Genomic DNA, 26,442 nt, shown 5'->3' on the forward strand with positions numbered 1-26,442 from the left:
AGATTAAGCCTTTGAAATGTGATGTGTATTTTACACTAACAACACATCTTAATTCAGTGTAGCCATGTTCCAAATGTTCAATAGTCACATATGTCTAGTGGCTACCTACCATATTGAAGAGTCTGAGTCTAGACAGTCTACTGCAACCCACCAGGAAAGGGAGGGGAGGGATTCAGTGCAGAGGCTGTGTTTAGGAGTCAGAAGTTTCAAACTCTCCCTGTAGTGACTACTTAGGAACCTGGGGTGGGGGTGGGATGGAATACAGGGTAGAGTTAAGTGGGAAAACACAACCTCAATTCTGGACTCAACTAAAGATTTTGCATGTGAGTAAAAAAAAGGAAGTTGGTATGAGAACCACTCACAGAGACCCACTGGCAAAGAATTCTTTATTCCTTATGGTGCATAAGGCACTGATAATGTAAGAACCCAGAACTAAAGAGAAAGGAAAGCAGATGACTTTCTTCTTTTTGCCAGAGAATACACCTCAGTTGAGTTTGGCGACCACTTATAGACATTATGCCATAGACACTTGGGGCTTCAGTGGTAGTTAGAGAATATGAGACACATTTTTCAGTAAGTGTACCAGAAGTTGAGAGGAGTATATAATATAGGCAAGAGGTAGCAGGAAATGTCACTAAGAGTCATCGGTTCTCTCTCTTCTCTGGAGAAAAAATGTCTCCAAGACAATACCTTGCAAACAAATAAAGAAACCAACTTGCAGATAAAGATGGCAGTCATCACATGTGTATCTACCTTTACTCCCTATTGAAACTACAATAAAATAACAGGAAAGGGGTTTAAAAACACGGTAAACCCACAAACATGGCAGAAATAGGAGAGAAAATATCAACAAGTTCTGGGAGCTGGAAAGCAGACAAAAAGGTAGTAATGGCATGGCAGAGCTACCAAAATAAATTTTTAAGCTGGCAAAAGAGGAAACCCAAGAACTTCCCCAGTTTATAAAATAGAGTCCTTCTTAAAGGGTTAGGAATTAGTCTCAACAAACACTGCTGGGAGTGGGAAAGACCTAACAAAAGAACTGGCTGTAAGACCCCCAGGTTATATGCCCCACATCACCCCCTCTCAGGGGACTGTTCTTTCCCATTCTGCAGAATGATAGATGTTTCCTATTGGAGAAAGAGTGGTTTTTTGATGGAAAGAAAGAAGTCAAGAGCCAGGTTCCATACTGAAACAGTGATTGGGTGGATGCTGAGGACCTACCCTCCTTCTTCTCAGCCCCTAAATACTTGCAGCCAGATCTCTACTCTTAGGTAATGTCAACTTGAATGTCTGGCTATGACCAGGATAAAATTATAGTGGGAGGCCAAAGGCTAGGAAGGGATGTGTATATACGTGTGTCAGAGTTAAGGACACAGTTAAGATGTGAAATGAGTGCAGTTGCCTCTATGAAAGGAGCCATGGGTGGTTGTTGTGGTAGAAAGCAAGAAATGCTATTTCTTACAAGCTTCATAGAAATATGTCATTCTTTAAACAGTTTGCATGTAAAACACTGCTAAAACTTAAAAGCAAATGGGTTAAATGGGTTAACAACCAACTGCCAGGAATGAAAAACCCAAAGAAAAATGAATGAAAGGAGGTGAAAGAGATCTGTGAACAAACAAGCAAAAATGAGAGGGAAAAGAAATGGGGGACCCAGAATTACTAATTTATTATTGCCTCATTACAGTGATCACAAGGGAATGTAGGACATAAAACCCTTGGAAACCATTTTTAATGTAAACAAAGGCAAATAGTATAACCTTATGCGCTCCTTGCCTAATAAAATCAAACGGATTTTTTAGGAAATTATTTTCTGTCTCTCACAAATGGATGAAAACCATTTTGTTAGGGATGTTTCTAGTATACCCTTCATGATTGTTTGACTCTGAGAAATAATTTACTGATGAATTATAAATTTATCTTACTATCAATACATTTTATTGAACACCAACTGTGTAACCACCATGCTTAACCCTTGGAGAAGGAATCTCAAAATGAATTATTTATAGATTCCTACTGCACAGAACTTAACAACCTAACAAGAGATAAGACATATAAATGGATAACTATGACATAAGATAAACAGTGACAAGTGCTAGAACAGAGATTCAGATAAAGAGCTATAGAAGGAAGAAGAGATTAATTCCAGTTGGAAACACAGGGAGATTTCTTGGGGAAGAAAGACAAGGGCAGGGGCCCCAGGTCTCCATCCAGGTACTACCCACTTTCATTCTGTCCCAACTGATTGCTCGCACCTGGGAGGAGGGTATTTCCTATCAATCTACCAATTAGACTTAGCCAGCCAACGGCAGAAGGATGTAGAACTCTCTAGCTCCTGGGCCTAGCAACAGGTGCAATAGAGTACTAAAGGTGACCTACAACAGCCTTAAGACTAATTATCATATCATTAGTTTAAATCTATACGTGGCCCACACTGCACCAATGGGCTCTCAGAGGCTCATCAGAGGTCTGTATGCGTAGTTAGACTCTGGTTCCAAGGTGACCTCTGAACCATGAGGTAGGCCCAACCCAGACAGTATAAAATAGTAGTGCTGGCCATAACCCAGCCCTCTGCCTACTTGCTGTGAGAGTGGAGGCCTGCTTGCTGTCTGCTGTGAATGCATTTTGCTTTGTAAACTTTCTTACTCTATAAACCTATCTTTCTGTTTCTCAATAACTTTTGTTTCACACTTGCCTTACTTTGGGTGTCTGGTCATTTTCAACCAAGAGTGCTCTAAGAACTGAGGGCAGCTGCCTGAAACCCTGACATTTTAGGATGCAGGAAGCTACCTTGAAACCCAACATGTGGAAGCCTAAAATATTCCCCCATTCTTGCTTTAAAAGCCGTTGCAGCACCTGCAAAGGCTGTAACTCTAATTTTTGAAGTAACACTCCTTCTATAATTACTTAAAATATCTTATTTGCCTTTGAATCCTGGAGTGTGTCAATAAGTTCTTCATTGTCCAGAATATTCCCTTCAGATGTAAAGAGCATTTTCAGGATTTTGTCTTCAATATTTTTCAGCTGGTTTTTATCAGTGTTGATCCTCACAATGAGCTTGACTCTTTGTTCTTCCAATTCAGGTTTTTCAAGTCGTACCACATCACTAGAACAAAAGTTGAAACACCTAAATTATTTGTCAGTGCCCTACTGTTGATTCTATTTTTCTTTTGTTGTTTGTAGTTGTTCTTACTCTGAATACTCGTTAGTTGAGTATTAATACTACTAGCCAAATCCAAACACAGTGTCTCTTTTGCCGGGTTTACACCTTGGCTTTACACTGAACCACATGTCAGTTCTGATTCTCTATCTTGTGTTACCCTACCACAGTGCCCAAACCTTCTGCTCATCACTTAGGAAAACCTGCTTAGGGCCTGATCTCTCTAATCATCCAATTTCTGTCTATTATGCTCATCAAGCTGAAAATGGTGCCTGAAATATGATTTTTGTACCAACATGAGAGATTCTGAAATCCTAGTATCTCCATAAACCAATTCTTAGTTGCATTTGAAAAATGGACCTTAACTCAAGGTTCACCTTTGTCTAAACGTGAACTTTCACCATCTTTCACTTTCACGTCTTCTTTCACAATTTGTTCCCAGCGTCTGTTTGCAGGAGCTAGTCTTACATAGATTACGTCTTTTAATCCTTTGTATGCTCTGGTGAGGTGGGCACTGTTGTTATCATTGTCAGGTTGCAGATGAGCAAACAGACCAGCTATGAGGGGCACCTGGGTCTGCTGATGCCAGTGTACCAACTATTATGTTGCCTTATGTAAGAATTCATCATTTATTTTTATGTACATACTGAATTTAGACACCTTAGGATTATTATATGAAGAATATAAGAAATCATCACCTCAAATTCAATTGTTCAAGAAAATTTTTCAGAAGAGTTTAAAGAACTGTTAAGATATAGTTCAGGAAACAGCATGAGAGAAGCATGAATTAAATTAGGCAGTTAGGAATCCAAAGGGGCTGCCAAGAAAGTCTGCAAGGATGAGTTAAAATTTCTGGAAGAAGAAAAAAAGACAGAAGGAGATGGGCTGTTGGGTTGGTTGAATGGAATTCCTTGAACCTAAAAAAGGGACTCGTCTCCCCCAGAGGGACTGAAGCATTGTGGCTGACAGTCTCCAGAAGGCAGGGAGGTGAACTGTGGTGCTCAAGATCATGAGGATCTGGAGGAAATCATGGTGAGTACTTGAATGCAATAATCATTGTTATCTGTGTAGAAGCTCTGCAGAGCAGAGGACAACTGAATAGTGAGGGAGGCAGGGAGGTGAACTGTGGTGCTTAAGATCATGAGGATCTGGAGGAAATCATGACAAGTACTTGAATGCAATAATCATTGTTATCTGTGTAGAAGCTCTGCAGAGCAGAGGACAACTGAATAGGAGTTCTGCTCAGAACCCGAGCAGACTGAACTCCATCCTCACTCTATTCCCTTTCCAATGTCATCAGTCTAGGAGAAATAGCAGGGGGATTCCTCACCCTGCGGCTGAATCTCAGCATTTCCCTGCTTTTATCAGGGAATTCTCCTTCTTGTTCCTGGCAGCCTAACCTGCTGACAGCTTAGTGACACAGCTAAACTAACTATGCATAGGAATAAACTAGTATGCAAAATACTCCTGAGAACATGTCCACAAAATGTGGTGAGACACTCTTTAATTTGAAAGAAGTTAACCTAACAGAAGTTAAGCAGGTTGGCAGCTGGTGGAATAATTACTAAAAGAAACAAAAGAGTGAGAAGGAGGGAGGGGGCTGAGGGTAAGGACAAGAAAAAAAAATAGTGACTAATTCTCACATAAATTGGATTCGATTTTGACTAAAGTACATTACTTAAACATTAATTTTTACTTCAACTTGTTCAACTTCAATATGTTGTTTAGGATACAGGATATTGCATCCTCATTTAAAAGTGAATTATGTTTGTAATTTCCCCTTTATAATAATATATTTTTTCCAATTTTATTATCAGGTGTATCCAGATTAAGCAGAATGATTTTGAAGTATTTCTTCTTTTTCTATTGTCTATAAGACTTGGCATGATCTGTTTTTTTAAATTATCTTTTATTTTTATATATAAATATTGTCTATTTTTTGAGACTGGGAAAAAATAATAAGTTAATTGATGACTCCATACTGAACCTCAGAGTCAAAGCATTCTATAATGGACATACTCTTATTTGACAATGTGAATGTTACTTTCTTTGCATTACTATTATTATTATTGCTTAATACTTCATTGCAGCAATCATCTGATTTCTTTTCTGAATGTATTTATCTTCATTCATTATGAGGTTTTTGTTTCTAGTCCTTATCTTAAACATTGTTATTGTTGTTAAATTTTAAGCCTTTTTGATTTTGTGAAGGCAAAAAGTGGAAGCCTAGTAAACACATGTATTTGTAAAAAAAAAAAATAGAAACAAGAGAGTGAGACTTAAGGTCATTAATGATAACAAGAGTAAGTCAGGATGATCTTGACTTGAACATAAATAATATTTCTTTTAAACATAGGTCTGGATTATATTTTCCTTCGAAGTCAATAAATACACATGCATACCTATTGTTTTGCCTAGTACATGGCTGGGTATTTTCTGGATAGCCCTAATTATTTATATTTTAGATAAATATTTATATTTTATATATTTATATAAAATATATATTTAATATTATATTGAATATCTTTTAGTCTACATCTATGTTATTATTTTAATAAATATTTTGAAAATTTTGCCTACTGAACCTCTTGGTTAATTCAGATGATTAATACTAACATTTCATAATCTCATTTTGAGAAATGGGGATTTAATCACATAGAGAGTATATTGAAGGAGGATATTTATCTTTTTAAAGTGGATAAATGTAGGCACAGTTAAATATGCTAAGAAAACGTCTAGAGGCCAGGGAACAGGAATGAATGTATTTGGGGTAGCTGGTTTTTTTAATTTTTTTGTTTTTTATTTTTGAGACAGAGCCTCAAGCTGTCCCCCTGGGTAGAGTGCGATGGCATCACAGCTCACAGCAACCTCTAACTCCTGGGCTCAAGTGAGTCTCCTGCCTCAGCCTCCCAAGTAGCTGGGACCACAGGTGCCCACTACAATGTCTGGCTATTTTTTGGTTGCAGCCATCATTGTTGTTTGGTGATCCCGGGCTGGATTTGAACCTGCCACCTTAGGTGTATATGGCTGGCACCTTAGCCACTTGAGCCACAGGCGCTGAGCCAGGGTAGCTGTTTTTTTTAAAAGCACAGAACAATGAGTTTCTAGAAACTGAACGACTGACTTGCCCAAGACTGGAAATTCTAGTTCAGGGAAAAGGCTGGGCTGGGCTGTCAGCCAGGCCCAGACATTGGGTGGGGACTAATGGACCCTGATTTCCTTGTAAGACGACTACAAGCAAGAGTAGGGGCTGTGAGCAACTGGAAATGGTAAAGAACTTGACTGTTTATTCATATCTGTTTGATTGAGGTTTGAAGTGTGGGGCTTTTACACATTAAAAATTTTTCTTTAAAAAAATTAAAATTTCCAAATAAAATATTAGGAACTTATGGGCTTTCCCTCTTATCATCTCTCTGTCTTTTACCTTAACAACTGGTCCTCCAGACCTGATTTAGTCACAGTGAAATTGATGATGGTAACTTTAATGCATACCTGGAAAAGAAGCACAGAAAACATAAAAATGCTTCAGTGCAGACTGATATAATAAGAAGGGCTTTCTTTACTAGAACATGGCTCATTGTTTCCCAGGTGGATGTATCTCAGGTGTAATTTCATGTGGGCACCCCACCCCCCACCACACATCAAGCATAATGTGCCTTACCAAATCTTAATATGATTTTTCCTGACAGTATGAGTGGCAATCTTGTTCCTTAAACATCACAGTTACATTATTCTACATGGTATTTCAAAGAAGCAGTATTTTAGAATCAACAGCTTCAGTTCAAATCCAGCTGTCCCCTTTAGTTTATATTTGAGTTTAGATAAGCCTTTCCTGCATCCTGATATTTAAAAAATTGGGATAATGATAATAACACTCCTAGGGAAGGTGTGAGCACTAAATTAGATAATAAGATCATTTAATTGTAGTGACTTATAATAGTGTGTCCTTGTTAAAAAGAAGCTATTATTGGGGTGGCACCTGTGGTTCAGTGGGTAGGGCACTGGCCACATATACCAAAGGTGGTGGGTTCAAATCCGGCCCCGGCCAAACTGCAACAAATAGCCAGGCTTTGTGGTGGGTGCCTGTAGTCCCAGCTACTTGGGAGGCTGAGGCAAGAGGATCTCCTAAGCCCAGGAGTTGGAGGTTGCTGTGAGCTGTGATGCCACAGCACTGTACTGAGGATGACAAAAAAAAAAAGAAGCTATTATTGATAATAAATAGAGCTTTATATATTTTGTTTCTTCATAAAATTTTTATGAAAGTTGTTATATCATAATATTTTGACATCACTTGAATAAATTAATAAAAAACCTAACAAATATAATGAACTGTTTCTATTTTTTAAATAAAAAAATTCAGAATATTAGGGGATACACGTGTTTTGTTTATATACTTTGTTTTTGTACAGGGTGAATCAAAGTTATACATGTAAGTGTGCCCTTCTCCTAGACAGTGTGCACTGTACCCAATAGGTGTGAATTTATGCATTTCTCCCCCACAGCTTGATTTTCATTGAGATTTACTTTGATGTGCGCACTTGAAAAAATGTGGACTCTTCATGATTTTGCGTGTCATCCTTGAGCAGGGGCTATGCTAATCTCTGCATTGCTCCAATTTTAGTGTATGTGCTGCCAAAGTGAGCACTAGGAGTGTTTGAGTGCCATATACTGTACACACGTTATAAACCCTTGAAGTAGGCTTTGTCTCCACATTAGAGTTGATTGACTTGGGGATCCTGGAGATGGAATACTTTCCCCATAGTCACAAAGCTGGGGTTGGGTCTTGTGTGCAATGCTCCCTCTCAAAAGTTACGTAACTGAGAAAGCAAAGATTGCAAGTTGACACGTTGGTCACTTCCTAAACTCTGAAATGGGAACCCTCATGGTGCTGTGAAAATAAGCTCCTCCCAGCTGACAAGGAAGTTCTTTTAAAAATGTGTCAATTTCCATTCACCGTGAACACATCTAGTAAAAAATGAATACATCTAGGGAAAACAGATAACTATGAGAAATTCAGCAACTTAAATGAAAGTGATACTCTTTGGAGTGGTATAGCCAAAGACTTTTTTTTGGGTGGTTGTAGTGAAGGTGTGAGATTCTGGTGTGAAATCAATTTCTTCCCTAGGTGCCTGCAGAGCACTCAGATATGCCTGAAGCTGGGGCAGCCCCTGGGCATGTAGGGGTGAGCAGCCAGGGAGTGCCCCACATAAGAGGGGGAATGGAGTCCTGGCTGTCTGCATTTCTGTTGCAACTGTCTTGGGATCTGTACCACTAGAGTGGGGGTTCTTCTGGCTGAAGGACGTATGTTTGGAGTGCAGCTTTCACAGGTGCCTACAAAGAGTCTAAAAGCAGGAGGAAGAAGACAAATGCCCCCACTACTCAGAACTCTTAAGTATATAGACAGACACTGGATATTTGGATCATGATACTCTAATGTTGCCCTGTCACCAGAGTTTTCAAGTGGGTAACCTCTTCATTTGGGGGAGTATATGCTATGGGTATTTGTATAGTTGATCCTCCCCATGAACTCTCAGTTAAGCTTGGACTCATCATCCATGATAACAGGGGCTAAAACAGTCCTTGCTGAAGGAGAGAGAAGAGTGGGGGGAGGGAGTGGCAGCCTGAGTTTGTGTGCTATGGCTGTGAATAGGAGAAGAGGTGCAGGGTGGTGTGAGACATGGCATGGCCTGAGGCCCGAGTGGGCAAGGGATTAGGTCCTAACTAGAAAGCCAGGAGAAAGAAGATGAATCAGAAGAGAAGCAGAAGTAGAGGATGGTAGAATGAAGGGAGGAGTGGAAGGGAAGAGGGAGAAATAGCTGTTCTTTCCACATGGGAACCCACCAAACTCCAGAGAATCATCACACCTCAATAATCCACACAGGCTGAGAACTCCCGACCTGTAGCTCATACCTCAGGCAGATAGTGAGGATTTGGCATTTTGGTTGTCATATAGAACTTGAAACTTCTGTCATAATCAATGTCTGAGTCTCCCAGGCGAATGAGTAGTCGACCACCACTGATGAAAGTTTGTTTCAAAAGAATGGGTTCTAGAGCTGGATCCAAGGTTTCCCTGAGCTTAATAAGTAAAACAAATCAAGACAAAAACCAAGCAATTAAAATGGATGACACCAATTTCTCAACATTCTTTAGTCCTCAAAATTTACTGTGAATGAATAAACTTTTTCAGTGATCTTATAGATATCATTAGCATCCTCACACTACATCTAACAGTTCATATTGTCCAGTGGTTATTTTGTTAATAATCTAAGAAAATAAGAGCACATGATGACAATACATCTACTTAGAACAATCTTACACTTTATTCATCCCCATGTAAGCTAAGAAGAGAGGCTGGGTGGATTAAGCCACTGCAGGGTGGCATTCAACAGGCCCCATTCAAATGAAGATCTGTTCATTTTCATGGTTGTTTTTAAGAAAAAAGTCAAGGGTTGGCACTGGATTTGGCTACCTGCTACCTGTTTTTGTATGACTCTAAGAATTATTTTTGTCTTTATAAAGGGTGGTAAAAACATTAATAACCACCTCCCAACCAAAACAAAGCAAAGAAGAATATGCACAGAGAATGAATGAAATCTGCAAAAACTAAAATATTTACTATCTGGCTCTATATAGAAAATTTTGTGAACCCCTATTCTACATCCTCATTATGTTTTTTTCCTCTCAAAGCAAATCTGACAAGCACTTGGGCATGCAGACGTTGTCAAGGGACCCCATCAGGAACATCTGTATGTTAGCATGTGCATAATAGGGTCCTGTGGCCCAGGGGCCTTCAGAATTTGATTGTAATCCACAGTAAAGAAATCGATTTCACATTGTTGCTACCCACACATGTAAATTCTTAAAACAAAAGTTTGTAAGATAAGTTTTACCCTTATCCGTGATATAATTTTGTGATTTTAAAAATGCTGTTTCATTAAAAAATTCTGATTGAGATAGACTATGTTGGAAGATGAAGTTTGAAAATGCCCTAGTAAATGTAAAAAGCGGCAAGGTGCATAATCCTAATGACCCCAAGTTATAGAGAGCAGGGAAGGACCAGTCAGATTGTCCTGTTCCTGGCTGTGGCCCTGACAAAGGCCCACCTCCACTTCCATGAGTCTTATGCTACAGTGAAAAAGCTCTTCTGTCCAGGAGCAGACTATCACGTATAGTTCTTTGTCCACTGCTATGAAACAGGAATTCTTCAGGGCTTCCTGTGTCATGCAGTAAACCTGGGGTCAGGAATCCAGTTTGGAGTAAAAATAACTGTGCCAAAGATTTCCAGATGCCTCATCCTCTCCTATGACTTCAAGATGTGAGGGCCTAGCATCCATTACAGAAATATCCCAGTGTTGATCAAGGCCAAAGTTTGGCCACATGGAGCCTTCTTGTGCTCTTCGTGGTTCTAGTGAGGAGTACAGCAACTTGCTGGAGATTATTCAGGCAGGCAAGGATATTCAGTTTATATAACCTTTCTATAGCTCAGTTTCCTTATTGACAAAATGAGATAATTATAGTAACTACCTTGTAAGGTTGCAGAGAGGATTAATAAGTGAACATACATAAAATATTGAGAACACAGTCTGGCAGGTAAATGTTAGCTAACACTGACAGAGGAATTATTATTTCTAGTCACCCTGCAGATGCTGTAGCTGAGCTGCCCCAGGACAATGGTCTTTTCTGAGCTTTCTGTTTTTCTGCTGAAGCAGAGGCACTGCTAGGCATGGTTAGACTGAGATTGAGCTCAAGGTCCACACTTCGGCTCACTCAGTCTTCTCTTATTGGGAAATAAACCATGATCATTGACCCATCTCTTTTGTATCCATGGCTTTTGCATGTGCTGTTCTCCTTACCTGGGAAGCCCTTCTTGGTGAGCCTGTCACAGGGTTGAACTCATTACCTAGATCATAGCTTTAATGTTACTCCCTCAGTCACACATCTAATTTGGTCAGGGTCCTATCCCTCCCCTTGTTGGCCATCTGAGCCACCTACTTGCTCCTTTAAAGCCCCTATCACAAGCTCTTTTCTTCATCTTCTCTTTCATTTTTTCTTTCTCTGTATACTGTCTCTGTCCCCAACTCAGCTGTAAGCCATTTGAGGACAGAAACCAAATCTATATTGTGTGCCACTGGCTTACAGATAATGTTTGTTGAATGAGTGGATAATTTCTTTTCTTTTTTTTTTTTTTTCGCCACCTTAGGTGTATGTGGCTGGCGCCTTCGCCACTTGAGCCACAGGCTCTGAACCAGCCTTTCAATTTTTTTTTTTTATTGAATGGTAACTGTGTACATTGATGCACTTTGGGGGTACAGTGTGGTGTTTTCACACACAATCCAAGACACTTCCATCTAAAGCATCCATTCGTGGAGTAATATGCAAAGGGAGCATTTAGACTCAACAAAACCCAAGTTCATTCTTATCAGTCATCACTTAATCTAATTCTGACCTATGTCCAAGTAAAACATAACATTTATACCCACTGGAAAATTTTACTGGCTTCACATCCTTAGTGTCTATGGACAGTTTGAATTTTCAGGGCACCTGACCATCAAGGGCTAGACTCAGCAGTTCTCAACATATGGGTCACGACCCCTTTGGGGGTCAAATGACCCTTTCACAGGGGTACCCTAAATATACCCTGCATATCAGATAGTCACATCACAATTCATAACAGTAGCAAAATTATAATTATGAAGTAGCAATGGAAATAATTTTATGGTCGGGGGTCACCACAACATGAGGAACTGTATTAAAGGGTTGTGGCATTAGGAAGGTTGATAACCACCGGGCTAGAGTGAGGTCTGCTAATTGGCAGTGTCAGAAAACAGAGGCTATCCTTCCTGACACCAAAACAATGTCTGAAAGTCCACAGATTACTCCCTACCCCTCTGCTCCTCACATATGATAGATAATGTATTGTTTAAGGAGCAAAGAACTGGTTCAACCAATTTGACAATAGAGTTGCCTGGTGTCTATAGCATGAAGCCAATGCTGTCCATATAGAATTCCACAGATGATCTGAAAGTTGGGAACTAACATGAGAAAATAAAGTGGAAAGCAAACCTCTTCCAGTAAGACAGGTAACCCAAGTCGGATTGAATTTTCAAGTACTCGTAAGAAATTACTATCTGTAAGCTTAATGATCTTTAAACCATTTCTGCTTTCCTTATTCCTTATCCAACGGTTGGCCTGTATGAGAAAGCACAAAGCAGGACATTTGCATTTGAGTATAATAAATGGCTAGAAAGTGAATGCTTTAGAATAAGGTTTAGAAATTTTATCTAGAAACAGATTTGAAATATAAAAATAAAATAAAACAAAATCCCCCTCCCCCAATAAAGACACCTTTGAAGCTCACTGTTTATAACTCCTCCCTTTACTCAAACCTAGAACAATGAAGAAAAGAACCCACGTGTACAGTACTCAAGTGTGTCTGCCTTGCTTCCTCATGGCTCCCTTTGCAATTCCTATTTAGTCCAATCTGATCCACAGATGGAGGCACTCAGATAATGGGATTCTGTAAATTCCAGGCAGGCTTGCCCAAAATTCTGTCATACCTTGACATCATTCTGACTCCTCAGACCTTTTAGGATTAAGGTCTACAGAAGAATGAATTTCTGGGAATTTCTGCCCTCACAGAAACCAGAATACTATTGGTCAATCCCTTAAACAAAACCAATCAAAATCAAGTAAGAAAGCACTTAGACTCTCCCTGTCTTACTTCTGGCATCCACAAAATGGGGGGCTTGGAGTAGGAAGCTTTTAAACTCTATAGTCTAACTTTCCATGATCTTATAAATACGTTCACTTTTATGATTTTTAATAGCTTGATATTCAGCAGTGCTAATGGGCCACTCTCTTAAGCATTTGTTACACACCTGATCTTGAGGGTCAATCATCAAAGGCCACCGTCTCCCTTGAGTAACCAAAATTCCATTTTCTGTTGATATCAAGTCCCGGGGCAGCCCATCAGCATTCCACTGCCGTATTTCGTAGGGATCTCCAAGAATATTAATGAGACTGAAGGAAGGATCAATTGGGATCTCCAGAGACTGGCAGTACTGGATCCAACACTCTATAAGCTACAGAAGGAGGAAAGCTTACTCTAATAGGGAAAATTCAGTAAATGAGGACACACACAAAATGTGGTGGGCATCCCTAAGGCAGTGCCAGAAGAACCAAGATGTCTGAGTCTTCACAGGTGTGCTGGCACCAGAGCATGGGACAAAGAAGTGAGCTAAAAATCAGGAGACCTGGTTGCCAAAGCTATACCATTAACTAGCTGCATCTTTAGCCATCTCACCCCCCCATCCCACCCCACCCCATCTGGACCTATTTTTTCATGTGTAAAACTGGGTCATCAAAGTGGATTCCAGCCAGGGGTGTTTTACCTCTGTTTGGAGAATCTGGAAACATGTGGAGAATTTCAGGGTTATCATAGTGACTGTGGGTACTACTAGCAATTAGTAGATGAGGGAAAAGTGATGCTGGCATCTCACATCCCTCAATGAGAAGTGGTAACGCACAACAGAGAACTGTTTGCTCCCTAAAGCTACCATTGGCACAGGGGAAACATGGGCCACATGACCCTGAGCTCCTGGGGAGTCTATATGTGCCCTATACCATCCTTATAAACTTAAGGATGAGAGTGAAACATTTTTAGGAAGGCATTTCATAAAAATCCTTCCAAATAACTTAGTTTCCTGGAAAATGTATGTAAAAGAAACTTTTACTCTCTGATAAATGAGTTTTATTTCTCCTAAAGATAAAAGCAGAGGAACCACAGATGCTCCCATGTCCTGCTCCTTTTCATTGTCTGGCCCTCTGTAGCAGTCTCACCAATTCAGAGTATTTCATCCTGGCTGACTTTACATGCCACTTGTGATCATAAGGGTGGGGGACTCTACCCCCGTTCCATCCTCCAGGTTCCTATGCAGCGTAAGTAAGTGCTGAGTAGCTTTCTGGGGCAGGGAAGGAAAAGGAGGAATGTGTTGAGGAAAGCCTAAGGGTAGAACATCACCGGCTGGTGCGGGAAGTGGGCGGCTGTGGAATGTAGAATAAACTGTACCATGGAGCGCCTCCACAGTGGAGAGCCTCCATCTGAACTTGGAAAAGTGACACACTTGCAACCTCAGTCTCAGTGCCTTCCTCGCACTCCTTACAGAAAGCAGGTTTACTCACAGTTTGCCTGTACTGGGCCGTGAAAGCTCCATAATAGGCCACACAGGCCGCTGCTATGAACACATTCCCGGTGATGTTCGATATCTCCTCCTCGAACTTGCGTATGCTTTCTTCCCATCGAACCTGCTCATCTCCTAACGCAGCTGTCAGCTTTCCAGCTCGGACTAGGCGTGCCTTTGTCAGGGTCATATTCTTTGCTGGCAAATTAAATCAGGTTATGTTGTTCAATGTTTTTCTAAAATATTGAAAGTTTATTTACCTGCTTAAATTTATAGCAGGTTGGCATTATTTAGCTAATGATAGGAATACATCTCTATGAAAACTCACACCAATTCAGCATTAATTCCTGTTTCAAAATTCAGACTGAATTCTTCAGTCTAAGTTTGCCTTTTAGCTTGCCAATAGCTCCTTTTTGATACCCAAGGATAGTGCTCTCTGTGCTGCTACAGTATTTACTTTTGGGATCAAATTTATATGCTGGTTCATATTTTAGCGTAACATGCAGTAAGCCTTGTTCAGATACAAGATGTTGAATGTACACACAGACAATACATGTAGTTCTTCTCATTTGATATTAGAGGCTAACAAAATAAATCTAATGGAATAAGTCCTACACATTGGATAAACGCTGAGATCTGACTGCCTGGAAGTTCTTTCCAATTTTGAAAATCAGACATTTCTTCACTAATGTAAGTTTTTTGGGTTACTTACCCAGACTTTCTTTTTCATTCACACCTCTGTCATATTCATCTTGTAAGGCCTGTATTTGATTTTCCACTTGTCTTAGCAATGCTTGCTTTTCTTTCAAGGTAGCCATAGTAACGTCAAGTTCAGCCTAATAAAACCAAGCAACTATTTAAGAATAAGCCCCAAAGGAAAGCTGAATTTGTGCATTTTTAATAAAGATTTTTTTAAGTACATGTGATTTATTTTATGTTCCCTTTTTCATGTCCAAAAAGACTTTGATGTGATATACCAAGTTAAAACAAATATAAAATAGAGAAAAACATAAGAAATAAACAAGAAAAACCCCAAATCAACCATAAAGTCCATAAAATAGATCATAAAAAAGAAACAGATGTAGCAAGTATTTAGGATGAATTAGTTACCACAATGGATTATTCATTTAAAATGATGAAACATTTAAATATTCATGCAATAGTGAAAATTTTTTCCTAACTAGTTGTCAATATCATGGGTCCACAAACTATGGCCTGCAGGCCAAATCTAGCCTGCTGCCTGTTTTTGTACAATCTGTAAGCTAAGAATGGTTTTCACCTTTTTATGTGGTTGCAAAAAATAAAAACGAGTAATATTTTGTGATGTGATGTTATAATTGTATGAAATTTTAGTTCCAGTGTTCATAAATAAAGTTATACTGGAACACAGCTATTCCTACTCATTTATGTACTGTCAATGACGGTTTGTGTGCTGCAGTGACAGAGTTGAGTACTTACAAAAGAGACCACAATGCTTACAATATTTACTGTCCGAATCTTTAAAGAAAAAGTTTGCTGACTGCTGCTTTGTAGCCATGGCTCTTTCAGAAACCCACTCCACTAAACAATCAACCTTAGGAAAGGCTAAGGACCTCACATCTGATTGTGGGTTGAGCTGGTTCTATAACCGCAGATGACATCAAGCTTGGGAGTATTTAGCAAATGGAAACATAGACCATTAGCTGCTTGAGCTAAAAGGCATTTCAAAAATATCACAGACCCAATTCTCTTTTTTCAGGTGAATATAGTGGATCTTCATGTTCCTTTTATGTTGGAAGAAGGGTTATGTTAGAAGTACTTTCTGAAAAAATTTTTTTTGGCTATTGTTTAAAATAAAAACATTAGCTTTGTTATAACGTGTATTATAGAATCACAGCATCATTATATAGGCAGCTTGAATGACTGGTGACTAAGTCCCAATTCAATAAAATACTGTGTCATAACATAGATAGTATACCTGTGCAGCACGGAGTTTTTGTCTCTTTGGTTCAACTTCCTTGACTACCCGTGAGTATAAGTCCATTGCTCTTACCCACATGCACATGGATTTGCATGCTTTGGACACTTTCTCTACTTTTTCAGGCACAAAATCGGGATTATTGATATACTTTTGGAGCTTTGCCAATATCTGAGGTTTTATGTTTTCCTTATCATATTCTAAAAGTCTTCTTAGAAAGTTAGAGTCACCAAGAAGTTGCTTTGCTGTTGGCCAATCAGGCCTGAAAGACAAACACGATAAGTTAATAGCATTGTAATAAAGTAATGTAAGAACAAAAGAAATGTCTTTCTTTGAAAACATTGCAATATTATCCCAATAAGTGGGTAGTTTTATTTTGCTACTATGGTCCCACTAGTTGGTAGTTATATGTGCCACAATTAATTCATGGGGAGAGAAAAGTATTTGGATTACTGAAGTTTCATGCAACCCAGTTTTGTTAGAGAAAGATTATAAAATCATAGAGTTTTAAAATTTTAAGGAATTATAGAAACAACAGATGTACTTTAAAAAGGTCTTAGGCACTCACATTTTCCCTCTTTTGCTAGTTTCAACCCTTAAAATCTCTTGGCAGGTCACTACAATTGCCATCTAATTGTTTTTTATGTCTTTTGATCAATCTTGCCTTTCTGAGCTTTTGCTAGATTGGTCTTATTGCCATGAAAATCTGATTAGGTAAAAAATGTTCAATGGTTCTTAGTCCCCTCTGCCCAGAGCTCCCTATTTGGGCTCTTAGAGCTCTCTGGACCCTACTGAGGTGCCAGCTTGAGGGTTAGTGGAGAGGTCTGGTCATAATGGGCTGCTCTGAGCCCTTTTATTGTAACTTAATTTTTCTTTTATTGAAAAATGGGTTGCATTGCCAAAGAAACGGTAAAAACTACATATCTCTAAGATTAATCCGAACTTTTAGCAGAGCTTATAAGACCTTTCATGACGTAATGACCGCCTTCTTGCCTGGCCCCTACCCATTCCACGAGCATCAAAGTTCATTCCTCATTCTCCCACGGTCCCACTTTTCGACTAGTGTTGTCTTCTGAAAACCTGCTCGCATCTCCCCAGAAGAACTTAGTCACTTATTCTCAGCACTTTCAATACTTTAGAACTCAGACATGGTGTTGGAATTATTATTTTTCATGTCTGTCTCCCCACTGACCTATATGTATCTTGAAGGGAAAAATGTATCCTCCATCATCTAGCACAAAATAAATGGGGTAAAAAAGACTCCTTGAATCAACTTGCTGAGTGACAAACTGAATCAGTGAGAGGGTGGAGAAGAGAATGAACATAAAAATGGAAATGGAGAGAAATGGTAAAGAAATTCCACCAGATATTCTGGTAATACATGATCCTAAATTACTCACTTTGCATTCAAGAGAATGGAGATCGCTTCCATTACAGTCATGACCATATCTGGGGGCTTTGTGAAAACTCTGATTTCAGATATATCTGCTTTATCTAAGGAATCCAGTGCTTTATTGGCAGCATCGAGAGCCGGTAATGCTTCCTCAAGATCTCGTTGAGCGTCATCAGCTATTGCTTGGGTTTCTTCAGCTTTCACTTTTGCTGTTGCTTCATCTTCTTGCACAACACTACGGACCTAACCATTGAAACACGACTGCTTAAATGACCTCATTATTTACATTTCTACATTTAAAAACAAAGCCAATAATAATGAATCATATTTACTCTTTGGATTAGACCAAGGATGAAAGGGAATTAGCTAGATTGCATTCTATGCTCTCCTTTATCCATTTCCTGCCATGTTGATAGCACAATGAAGATAAAATACTATAATAGCTCCTTCTTAGAAGAGAAATAGCTGCTTTATATTTGTAAGTAGTACTTTTCTCACAACTCTCTCTGTCCCACTCATTGGAATGTATCAATTCTAGAGGACAGAACCAGGTTGACTTAGTAAAGAGAGCTTGTTTATGACTTAAAAACAATGCTAAGTTGTTTTTAAAAAAGCATTCTAAATCTATTACTTAATATTTTAATGACACATATAATAAACCAGTCTTATATCAGTGTATATGAGAGATCAGTTGTTGACCTAAGCCATCTCACCCACACTGTCAGATAATACAGGGTACCTGATCGGCACTTTCTTGATCCACTGCCAATTTTTCCATCAGGGCTTCGACATCTTGTGATTTTTGTAAAAGCACAGGCTCTAAAGCTGAAAGATCTAATTTCATTTTATCTACTAGTACATTTGTTTCTAGTAGCTTGGTGAGACCATTCTTCACCCGATCTCTTGCCTAAATGACAATGAAAATTTCTATTACAATGAATATTATTGACTATAGTTTTATTAGCTATTACTCTTACTCATGTATTAAGCTTTTACATCTATAGAATTGGTAAATCTTTTTGCAATATTTCAAATTGTGAATGTATTACAATTGGGAAATCTTCAGGTAATAGAACTCTAGGAAATGGCCATGACATTCACCATTATGCCTTTGGATCCATGCCCTCTGGCCACAGCAGCAGAATGTCATTGGGCTGTGGCTCACTGAGGACCAGGACTGCATTGTATTATTTTTATTCCCTAAGGTAGCATGTTGAGTGGGTGAGGGACAAGATTAAGTAGGAATTCCTGGAGACCACAGCTTACGAACTTGTTTGTTCATGTCAGCAGGTCTGAGGACCCCTAGGGAGATGCCTTGCTCTGGTAGTAGAAAATGTTATAAGTAGGATCAAAAGGGGGCGGTATTTGGTACCAAAAGACAACTGGGAAGCACTTTTTTTTTGTTTTTTGTTTTTAAAAGGTGAATCAGAAATTGCCGTTCAAATTGACAGGTTTCAAAAATACCTGTCAAGTTATCTTATAAGGCAGGCATTTTGCCAGGTATAAATATGCTGAAAAGATTTAAATATATAAATTGTAATGTGCCTTTCTTTAGTGTGTTTAAAATGCTGAAAATTTAGGTTATGTTAATAGCCTGATGATGATGAAGGTAGCCACTATTTTCTGAGCACCCTTATTAGTCATATCGGTCCAAGTGTTTCATAGACGTGTCTTGTTTAAATTCCACAACAATCCAAGAGGTAGATATGGATATTGTTGAACTTTATTTTCTATTGTGGCTTAATGAAGTTACTTAATGAGCTCAAAGTTGAGTAGTAAGAGGCAGAACATAGGGTATACATAATTTTTGGCTGACACAAAAGTCCTTAATCAGAACCAAAGTCCTAATGTTGATAATTGGAACATTGACACAAGGTAGGTTACTAAAATGCCATCTTCACTGCTTAACAACAAGTTTTCTTCTGTATTCAGTAAGAGTGAGATAACCCACTAGTTCTCTAACTTTGACGCTGTTGTGATGACCATATCACTTTACTGTTACTGGAATTTCTTTCTTCAGTAGGTCCTTGGTTTTGGGGATTTGAAGAATGAACCAAGGGACCATAGATCAGTGGTAAGATAGGATTTATTACACAGAAAAGAATATAGGAAAAGCATTCCTTCCTGGCAGAGGGAATGACCCAAGTTGGAAATTCTCCCCCTGGGTCCTTTGTCTAGATATAATTCATGTAGTTGTATTTGCCAAGGCCTTGGTAACAAATGAATGGATATAGTCCCTTCTACTTAGGCAAAGTGAATGAGCCATTCCCTTAATGAAGTTGCCCAGGCCTAGGAAACTTACATAAAATTGTCTAGGCCTGAGAAATGGGGGTGGGGGGTCCCTGTTCATCCCTGAATGGGGGAACGCTCTACCACCTTTAGGCTTATAAAATGCTCACAGGGGCATAGCAGCCAGAGGAGGGATCTCTAGTTGCAAGGGTGGTTCTGGAGTTGGCACAGGCAGCAGCATGGGCTGTGCAGTGGTCTCCCTCAACTAACTAGGGACCTGCAGGCTTCCACAGCACTGGCCCTTTCTGCCACACTTGGTTCTCCAGGCCTCTCCTCCCTGCATCCTACCGCACCAACACCCCAGGGGTGGCAACGCAGACGGCGAGGTAGGTCCTCCTGGGCCTGCTGGTGTGGCTTGAGCTGGGGCCACTGCCCTGTCCAACAGTACTATCAGTATACTTATGTAAGTGATAAAGGAAAATACAATTATCAAGGAAGGGAAAGCCCTTGACTGACAGCATGAGACCCTTTTTGGGTCCTATTGCAGATTGTCCATGACGTGTGTCAGGATGCAGAAGAATCTGGCAGGTAAGATGGTAGATCTTTCACTCATTCTCAAAAGTTTGAGTTTGAGCAAACAACCCCCACCCCCCAAAAAAACCCCAACTATTTCCACTGACAGTATTGAACTCACTGAAATAATTTGCTTTCTTTTTTCAGAGAGCATAGACAGGTAGAGGTGGATGAGCTCCAAGTAGGAGGTGGGCGTGGTGTAGTACCGCCTGCGCAGCTCTGTGTAGTAGCGCTCCGCCATGGTGGAGACGCTCAGGTGAACGTTCACGCACATGAGGGAAAGCTTGTCTTTCAGTTCTTCACTTCCAGCATCGACAGTTGAGAAAAATGTCTTTGACACAGAAAGAAGTGCTTCTCTGGGCCACTGTAAAGAAAAAAAAAATGTATTTCCCCGGAATTCTTCCTTGCCAGTCTGCACTTTTGCCTAGTTAATCTTATGCATGCCTATGGTCTTAATTAAATCAAATGCTCTGTCCATTTGAGTTGTCTTGGGTCTGTGTTTGCTGACCAAGGTGTCTCTAACAGTGTCAGGCACATAGGAGTTGTTCAATAAATGATTGTTGGTGGAATGATTGAATGTTTTTAGAATTCTATAAATAGGATCATGCACGTTATGGGGTCCTCATGTCCTGATTCTGTTTATTGGGACTTCAGATCCATGGTTATACACGCTGTTCTGTACACATCTCAGCCCATTTGTTCCTCTCTTGTTTCTTTAAGGTCACCTGAATCTTAGTCAAAAGCAACTGTTACTCCAAGCCTGCAACTGTGCAGCTGAGCCTGGTTGGAGAGAAACACACAACCATGCTGACTGCCCTGACTTTACATTCGTGACAACCAGGTCCTTAGTGCAGCCCAGAAATGCTTCTTAATTTTCTAATACGTCAGTTTTCTACTCTTCTAAGTGAGCATTTCACACCATATTCTACTTCCTCAGACTGCTGACACCTTCTTTTTCTTCTTCACTCTCAGCTTATGATTTTGCTTCTCACATCATTAGAAAAATGAGAAGAAATGCAAATAGAACTTTGATGAGCTCGTAAGCTCATGTCTCTCCAGCTACCTGCATCTTTGCTTATATATCCTGCCTCCACTCCTGCTATTTGGGTAAGCTGTGCATGCTCCCTGCCAAGGTCAGTCCCTTCACTGATGACTCCATCCTGCCCCTTTTTGCTTACTCAGGGATATCCTTACTTTTGTATGCTGCATCATCAGTATACTCCTCTTTTCTGGATCATTTTCATCAGCATGCACACACACACACACACACACACACACACAGTTACTTGTGTCTCTCATTTAAAAATATTTCTCTCTTGACCTCATCTGCCCCTGTAACTATGATGACCCCATCTCTCTGCTTTTGTTTAGGATAAAACTCCTTGAAAGAGTTGCCTGGGCTCATTGTCTCTGATTCCTCTTTTCTCTTCTTTCCTGAACCCTCTTCCTCACAACCCATTGAAACAGCTCTTGTCATGATCACTGATAACTTCTACATTGCTAAATTCAAGGATCTCCTCTTCCTTTATATATTCTGTTTTGTCACTGTTCTGTGATTGTCATTGTCATCCATATGTGAATAAATGCCTAGCAGGCTTTAACGTTAATGCAAGTAGCCATGTGCCATTTTCAGACAATGCATTACTCCTTTAAAATCAAGAGAGTCTTCTGAAAGAGATATCCTGAGACATCACTAACCTGGACAAACCAGTCAATGGTGCAGCAGTTTACAAGAGATGGAAACATTCGGCATCGGGACCGAAAGGCCTCCCCTACCGGGCTCATGCAGAGAACAATGTGCAGCTTCTGACGAACTCTACTGATAAAGTACTGAAACACCTGACAAAAAGATATTTTTCAACTTAAAATACAGATAAAGCAAGAATAAAAGTAAGTGTTGGCTAATGCATGTGAAGCTACCAACATCAAATAAAAAATGTTAGTAGAGAAAATATAGGAATAGCCTTGCTCAACATTCATTCCAATCCTTTTTTTTCACTCACACAGCCTGAAAAGAGTAAAAAATGACATTTGGCAGCCTCCATTGCAACTAGAGTTCTGAATGTGATTTAGATGCTCATCATCAGTGTGTCTGAGGAGACCCCTTGGATGAAATGGAGAGAGATATTCATATAACGTTTTGCTCTGGGACAGAGGACAGCAGAGAGAAAGGAAGGGAGCTAGGCAGCAGTTTTTGCAGGTGCAGGACAGAAGAGCGGCATGATCTTGGAGCTCCTGTCTCTAAACGTGGCTGCTGATTCCAGTTACCTCCTGATGTGGTGGAGGACACATGGCTTTGGAGCTGGCAGCCAGAGCAGAGGCATGCTGGCTGGGTAGTGGCTCCTTGGTGCAGCTGGAATGGTTGTGGCAGAGGCAGCTGCTTCTTTGACCATTGACGTCTACAGTGTGCATTTTATATTTGTTTCAAAATTCAGTTCAGAATATCTTTATTTGATCCTCCTAATGATTCTGTATTCCTCTCATAAATCCCTTTCTGCTTACATTAGCCGAAGCAGACTTGAGCCTGTTCCTATAATCCCTGACTTAGCAGTAGAAGAAATTCTCACAAAGGGACCCAGAAAAGATTGAGAAAGTACAGCCAAGAAGTTAAAGAAGATGCAGAAAAATATCAGCATGTGGAATCTAGCACAGTGTTGGGGAAATGGAAGTGGACTGCAGCTACATTGTTTCTGAGAGAGGGAGAGAAAACCCATTTCTGTTTTATTTATGTAGTAACCTTGATGCTTGGCAAGGGCATCCAAAGCACTAGACTCATGCCTTCAGCTCTCCTCAGGTAGGACTGTAGTATGTGAAAAAAAACTGGTGCTTAAAGAATAATAACAGAGGCTGGTTGGTCTGGATACGACTATGACCTCCATGGGATCGTAGAGTTTCTGTTTTCTGCTTCCCCTGGGCCTTTTTGGAAGTTTGATGAACCAAATTACAAAGCAAACCAATTATATTAAAAAAATTCTATCCATGGACCTCTTAAGGGGATAGGTGGACTGTTAAATAAAAGGCTAAGTCAACTTTTTGTTTACAAAGCCATATAACTGTGTCCTACCTCATCTCTATTCCCCTCTGAAATTCCTGCTTCTTTTGCTTTTGGTCTGGTGGCTGCCAAAACCTGCTCCAGTTCATCCTTTTCAAATAAATTAGGCACTTCACCTGAATTGAGGATGTTATTTATATCTTCTAGGAACTCCTCCACTACAATCTGTAGAAGAAAGCAGAATGCTCTTTATAATTCAATCATTTTACATTTATTACATGTAAATTATAAAGCAAAATATTTATTCTAAATTCATATGAGTTAATTTTGTCTTTAAGGAAACATGATCTTAAAAATTAGAACTCTAAAATCTTAACATAGCAAGTACACCGATTTTTAAATTTTTTCTTCCTGTTTTGTTTTTTAAAAGGCATTTGTATTTTACTTGGTTCAAATCATATGTGCAGGTATTTTATCTTCTGCCCCTTTCAGCTACCATTTTATTATGAATAATAATCACAGTTCTGTACTCATGCGTACACAGCAGATGTACCACTGAGCTGATGTACCAAACATTTATGTGGATGTAGACAGTTTACAGTCTTGTTTATAAGAAAAACTTTGGCCTATAACTTTTCTCCTCAGTTGAATTATTTTTTTTAGAATAAATTCCTAGCACTGAGATTAGCAATTAAAATGTGTGAATATTTTCTGGATTTTGAACTTTTTACTATTTCTCATTCAATTCAAGTATTGTTTCTCTCTTTAAATTGTGAGTAATTAAATATGATCACAGGTTGGAGAAGTATGCAAGTTTTTAACTTTTCTTGCAGGGAAAGGGCAAAAATAGCAGAAGGTAATTAACTCTATAGTATACATAAGAAATTACATGTAAGTACATATAAGAACCTTTAGTATTTATTTTTGTTAACTTCAGGAGTGTAAATGTTTCCTTTGGGAGAATGTAATTTGCATGTCTTTGATTATAAGAAAGGTCAAATATTATCCCATTTATTATTTTACACTAAAAAGTTCAGCTCAAACTTTGCAATCATTTATATATTGGGATTTTCTTTTACATTCAAATGGGTAATTTATATATTATGAAATAATCCTTTGTCTTTCATAATTTTTTTTTTTTTGAGACAGACCCTCAAGCTGTCCCCATGGGTAGAGTGCCATGGCAATCACAGCTCACAGCAACCTCCAACTCCTGGGCTCAAGTGAGTCTCCTGCCTCAGCCTCCTGAGTAGCTGGGACCACAGGCACCCTCAGGCTATTTTTTGGTTGCAGCCATCATTGTTGTTTGGCAGGCCTGGGCTGGATTCGAACCCGCCACCTTAGGTGTATGTGGCTGGCGCCTTAGCCACTTGAGCCACAGGTGCCGAGCCTGTCTCTCATAATTGATGCAAATACTTAAAATGATCTCTCACTCTTTTGTTTCAGTTAACTTATTAGTTACATAGAAGTTTGAGTATACATATTTAAATTATAACTACGTATGTGTATTTTATTTTCTTCATTTGTAATGTTTTGTTTTTCTTGAATGAACTTGGCATAATTGTGTCTGTTAATTTACCCTAAGAACAAATGCTAGTTTTCCTTGTCCTAATCTATTTCTGCTTTTATCTTATTGTTTCCTTTTTTGTTTTATCTTCTTTATGATTTTCTGCCCCAAAAGTTTTAAGTAAACTTATTTATGTAACTTCTAATTATAAATTTAACCTTGAGAAATGTTTGTCTGCATTCCAGAGATATTTATTTATATTAAGTTCATTTTCCCTATTCTCTAAACAGAGATTTTCATTTTCCTGACATTTGAGTGTTTTTTATTTTTAGAATGTTATCAGAGTGCACTCATTTTGGTTACATGATTTGCTTTTGTGAAGTTTGAATCAAAGTCGTAAGTGTGCCATCACCCAGACAGCATGCATTGTGCTTGTTAGGTATGAATTTACCCATTCCCTTCTCCCCTCCCACCTGCTTGGTTTCCATTGTGCTTTGCTGCCATGTGTGTTGTTCAATTAGTTCCAATTTAATAGTGAGTTAACGTGGTGTTTCTTTTTTCATCTTGCTGTACTTAGAAGAATGATCTCCAGTTCCATCCAATTTGTTGGAAAAGGTTTTAGTTTACCATTTTTTGGATAATGGCTGAGTAGTACATGGATCACTACGACAGTTTTGAGACAGACTGTGCCATGGTCCATTATTTCACTTCCAAGAAAAACTGTAGACAGCATTCTTTCTGATTCATTTGTGCAAGTTTCAACTTTCTTGGCTTATTGGTATTGGTAGTAGCTTCATGTGTGTCCAACCATGCAGATTTTATGTTTCTTAATTTTTGTGCGATCTCAAAATTTTCATAATGGCCCATATATTCCATAGTATACACATACTACATTTTATTAATTTATTTATGTATTGGTGGGTACTTGGGTTGGTTCTACATCTTTATAATTGTGAATCATGCTGCAAAAAACATTCAAGTTTGTGTGTCTTTTTGATAAAACAACTTTTTTCCCTTTGGGTAAATACCCAATAGTGGGATTGCTGGATTAAATGGTAGGTCTACTTTTAGTTCTTTGAGGTATTTCCATATTATTTTCCACAGAGATTATACTAGTTTGCAGTCCCATCAGCAACATATAAATGTTTCTTTCTTTTCACATCCACACCAGCATCTGTTGTTTTGGGACTTTTTGATAAACCTCATTCTCACTGGAGTCAGAAATCTCATTGTGGTTTTGCTTTGCATTTCTCTGATGATTAGAAATGTTGAGCATTTTTTCATATGTTTATTTGTCATTAGTCTATTTTCTATTAAAAGCTTCTGTTCCTGTCTTTTACCCACTTTTTAATGGAGTTGTTTGATTTTTTTTCTTGATTTGTTTGAATTCTCTATAGATTTTGGTTATCAACCCTTTCTCTAATGTACAGCACACATACAAAAAAAAAAAA

At 39.0% G+C, this 26,442-nt stretch overlaps 1 protein-coding gene and 1 non-coding gene across 2 annotated transcripts in view; both read right to left on the bottom strand.

Annotated features, from left to right (window-relative positions):
• DNAH6 (dynein axonemal heavy chain 6) overlaps positions 1-26,442 on the bottom strand; it is a 302,446-nt gene that overhangs the window by 74,175 nt on the left and 201,829 nt on the right. The window contains exons 46-58 of the mRNA XM_012811001.2: positions 23,557-23,709; positions 22,191-22,331; positions 20,614-20,856; positions 18,430-18,597; positions 17,698-17,933; positions 16,298-16,559; positions 15,053-15,176; positions 14,342-14,538; positions 13,039-13,242; positions 12,224-12,349; positions 9,071-9,235; positions 6,585-6,652; positions 2,926-3,106 (exon numbers count right to left, since the gene is read on the bottom strand). Of these exons, the coding sequence (XP_012666455.1) occupies positions 2,926-3,106; positions 6,585-6,652; positions 9,071-9,235; positions 12,224-12,349; positions 13,039-13,242; positions 14,342-14,538; positions 15,053-15,176; positions 16,298-16,559; positions 17,698-17,933; positions 18,430-18,597; positions 20,614-20,856; positions 22,191-22,331; positions 23,557-23,709 (2,268 nt within the window). The remainder of the gene's footprint in view (positions 1-2,925; positions 3,107-6,584; positions 6,653-9,070; positions 9,236-12,223; positions 12,350-13,038; positions 13,243-14,341; positions 14,539-15,052; positions 15,177-16,297; positions 16,560-17,697; positions 17,934-18,429; positions 18,598-20,613; positions 20,857-22,190; positions 22,332-23,556; positions 23,710-26,442) is intronic.
• On the bottom strand, positions 7,702-7,805 carry LOC111728280. Its single transcript, XR_002775624.1, has one exon. It is a non-coding gene; the product is annotated as a U6 spliceosomal RNA (small nuclear RNA).

The sequence above is a fragment of the Otolemur garnettii genome, unplaced genomic scaffold, assembly GCF_000181295.1.
Source record: "Otolemur garnettii isolate 467f Iridium unplaced genomic scaffold, OtoGar3 scaffold00147, whole genome shotgun sequence".
NCBI classification, from domain to species: domain Eukaryota; kingdom Metazoa; phylum Chordata; class Mammalia; order Primates; family Galagidae; genus Otolemur; species Otolemur garnettii.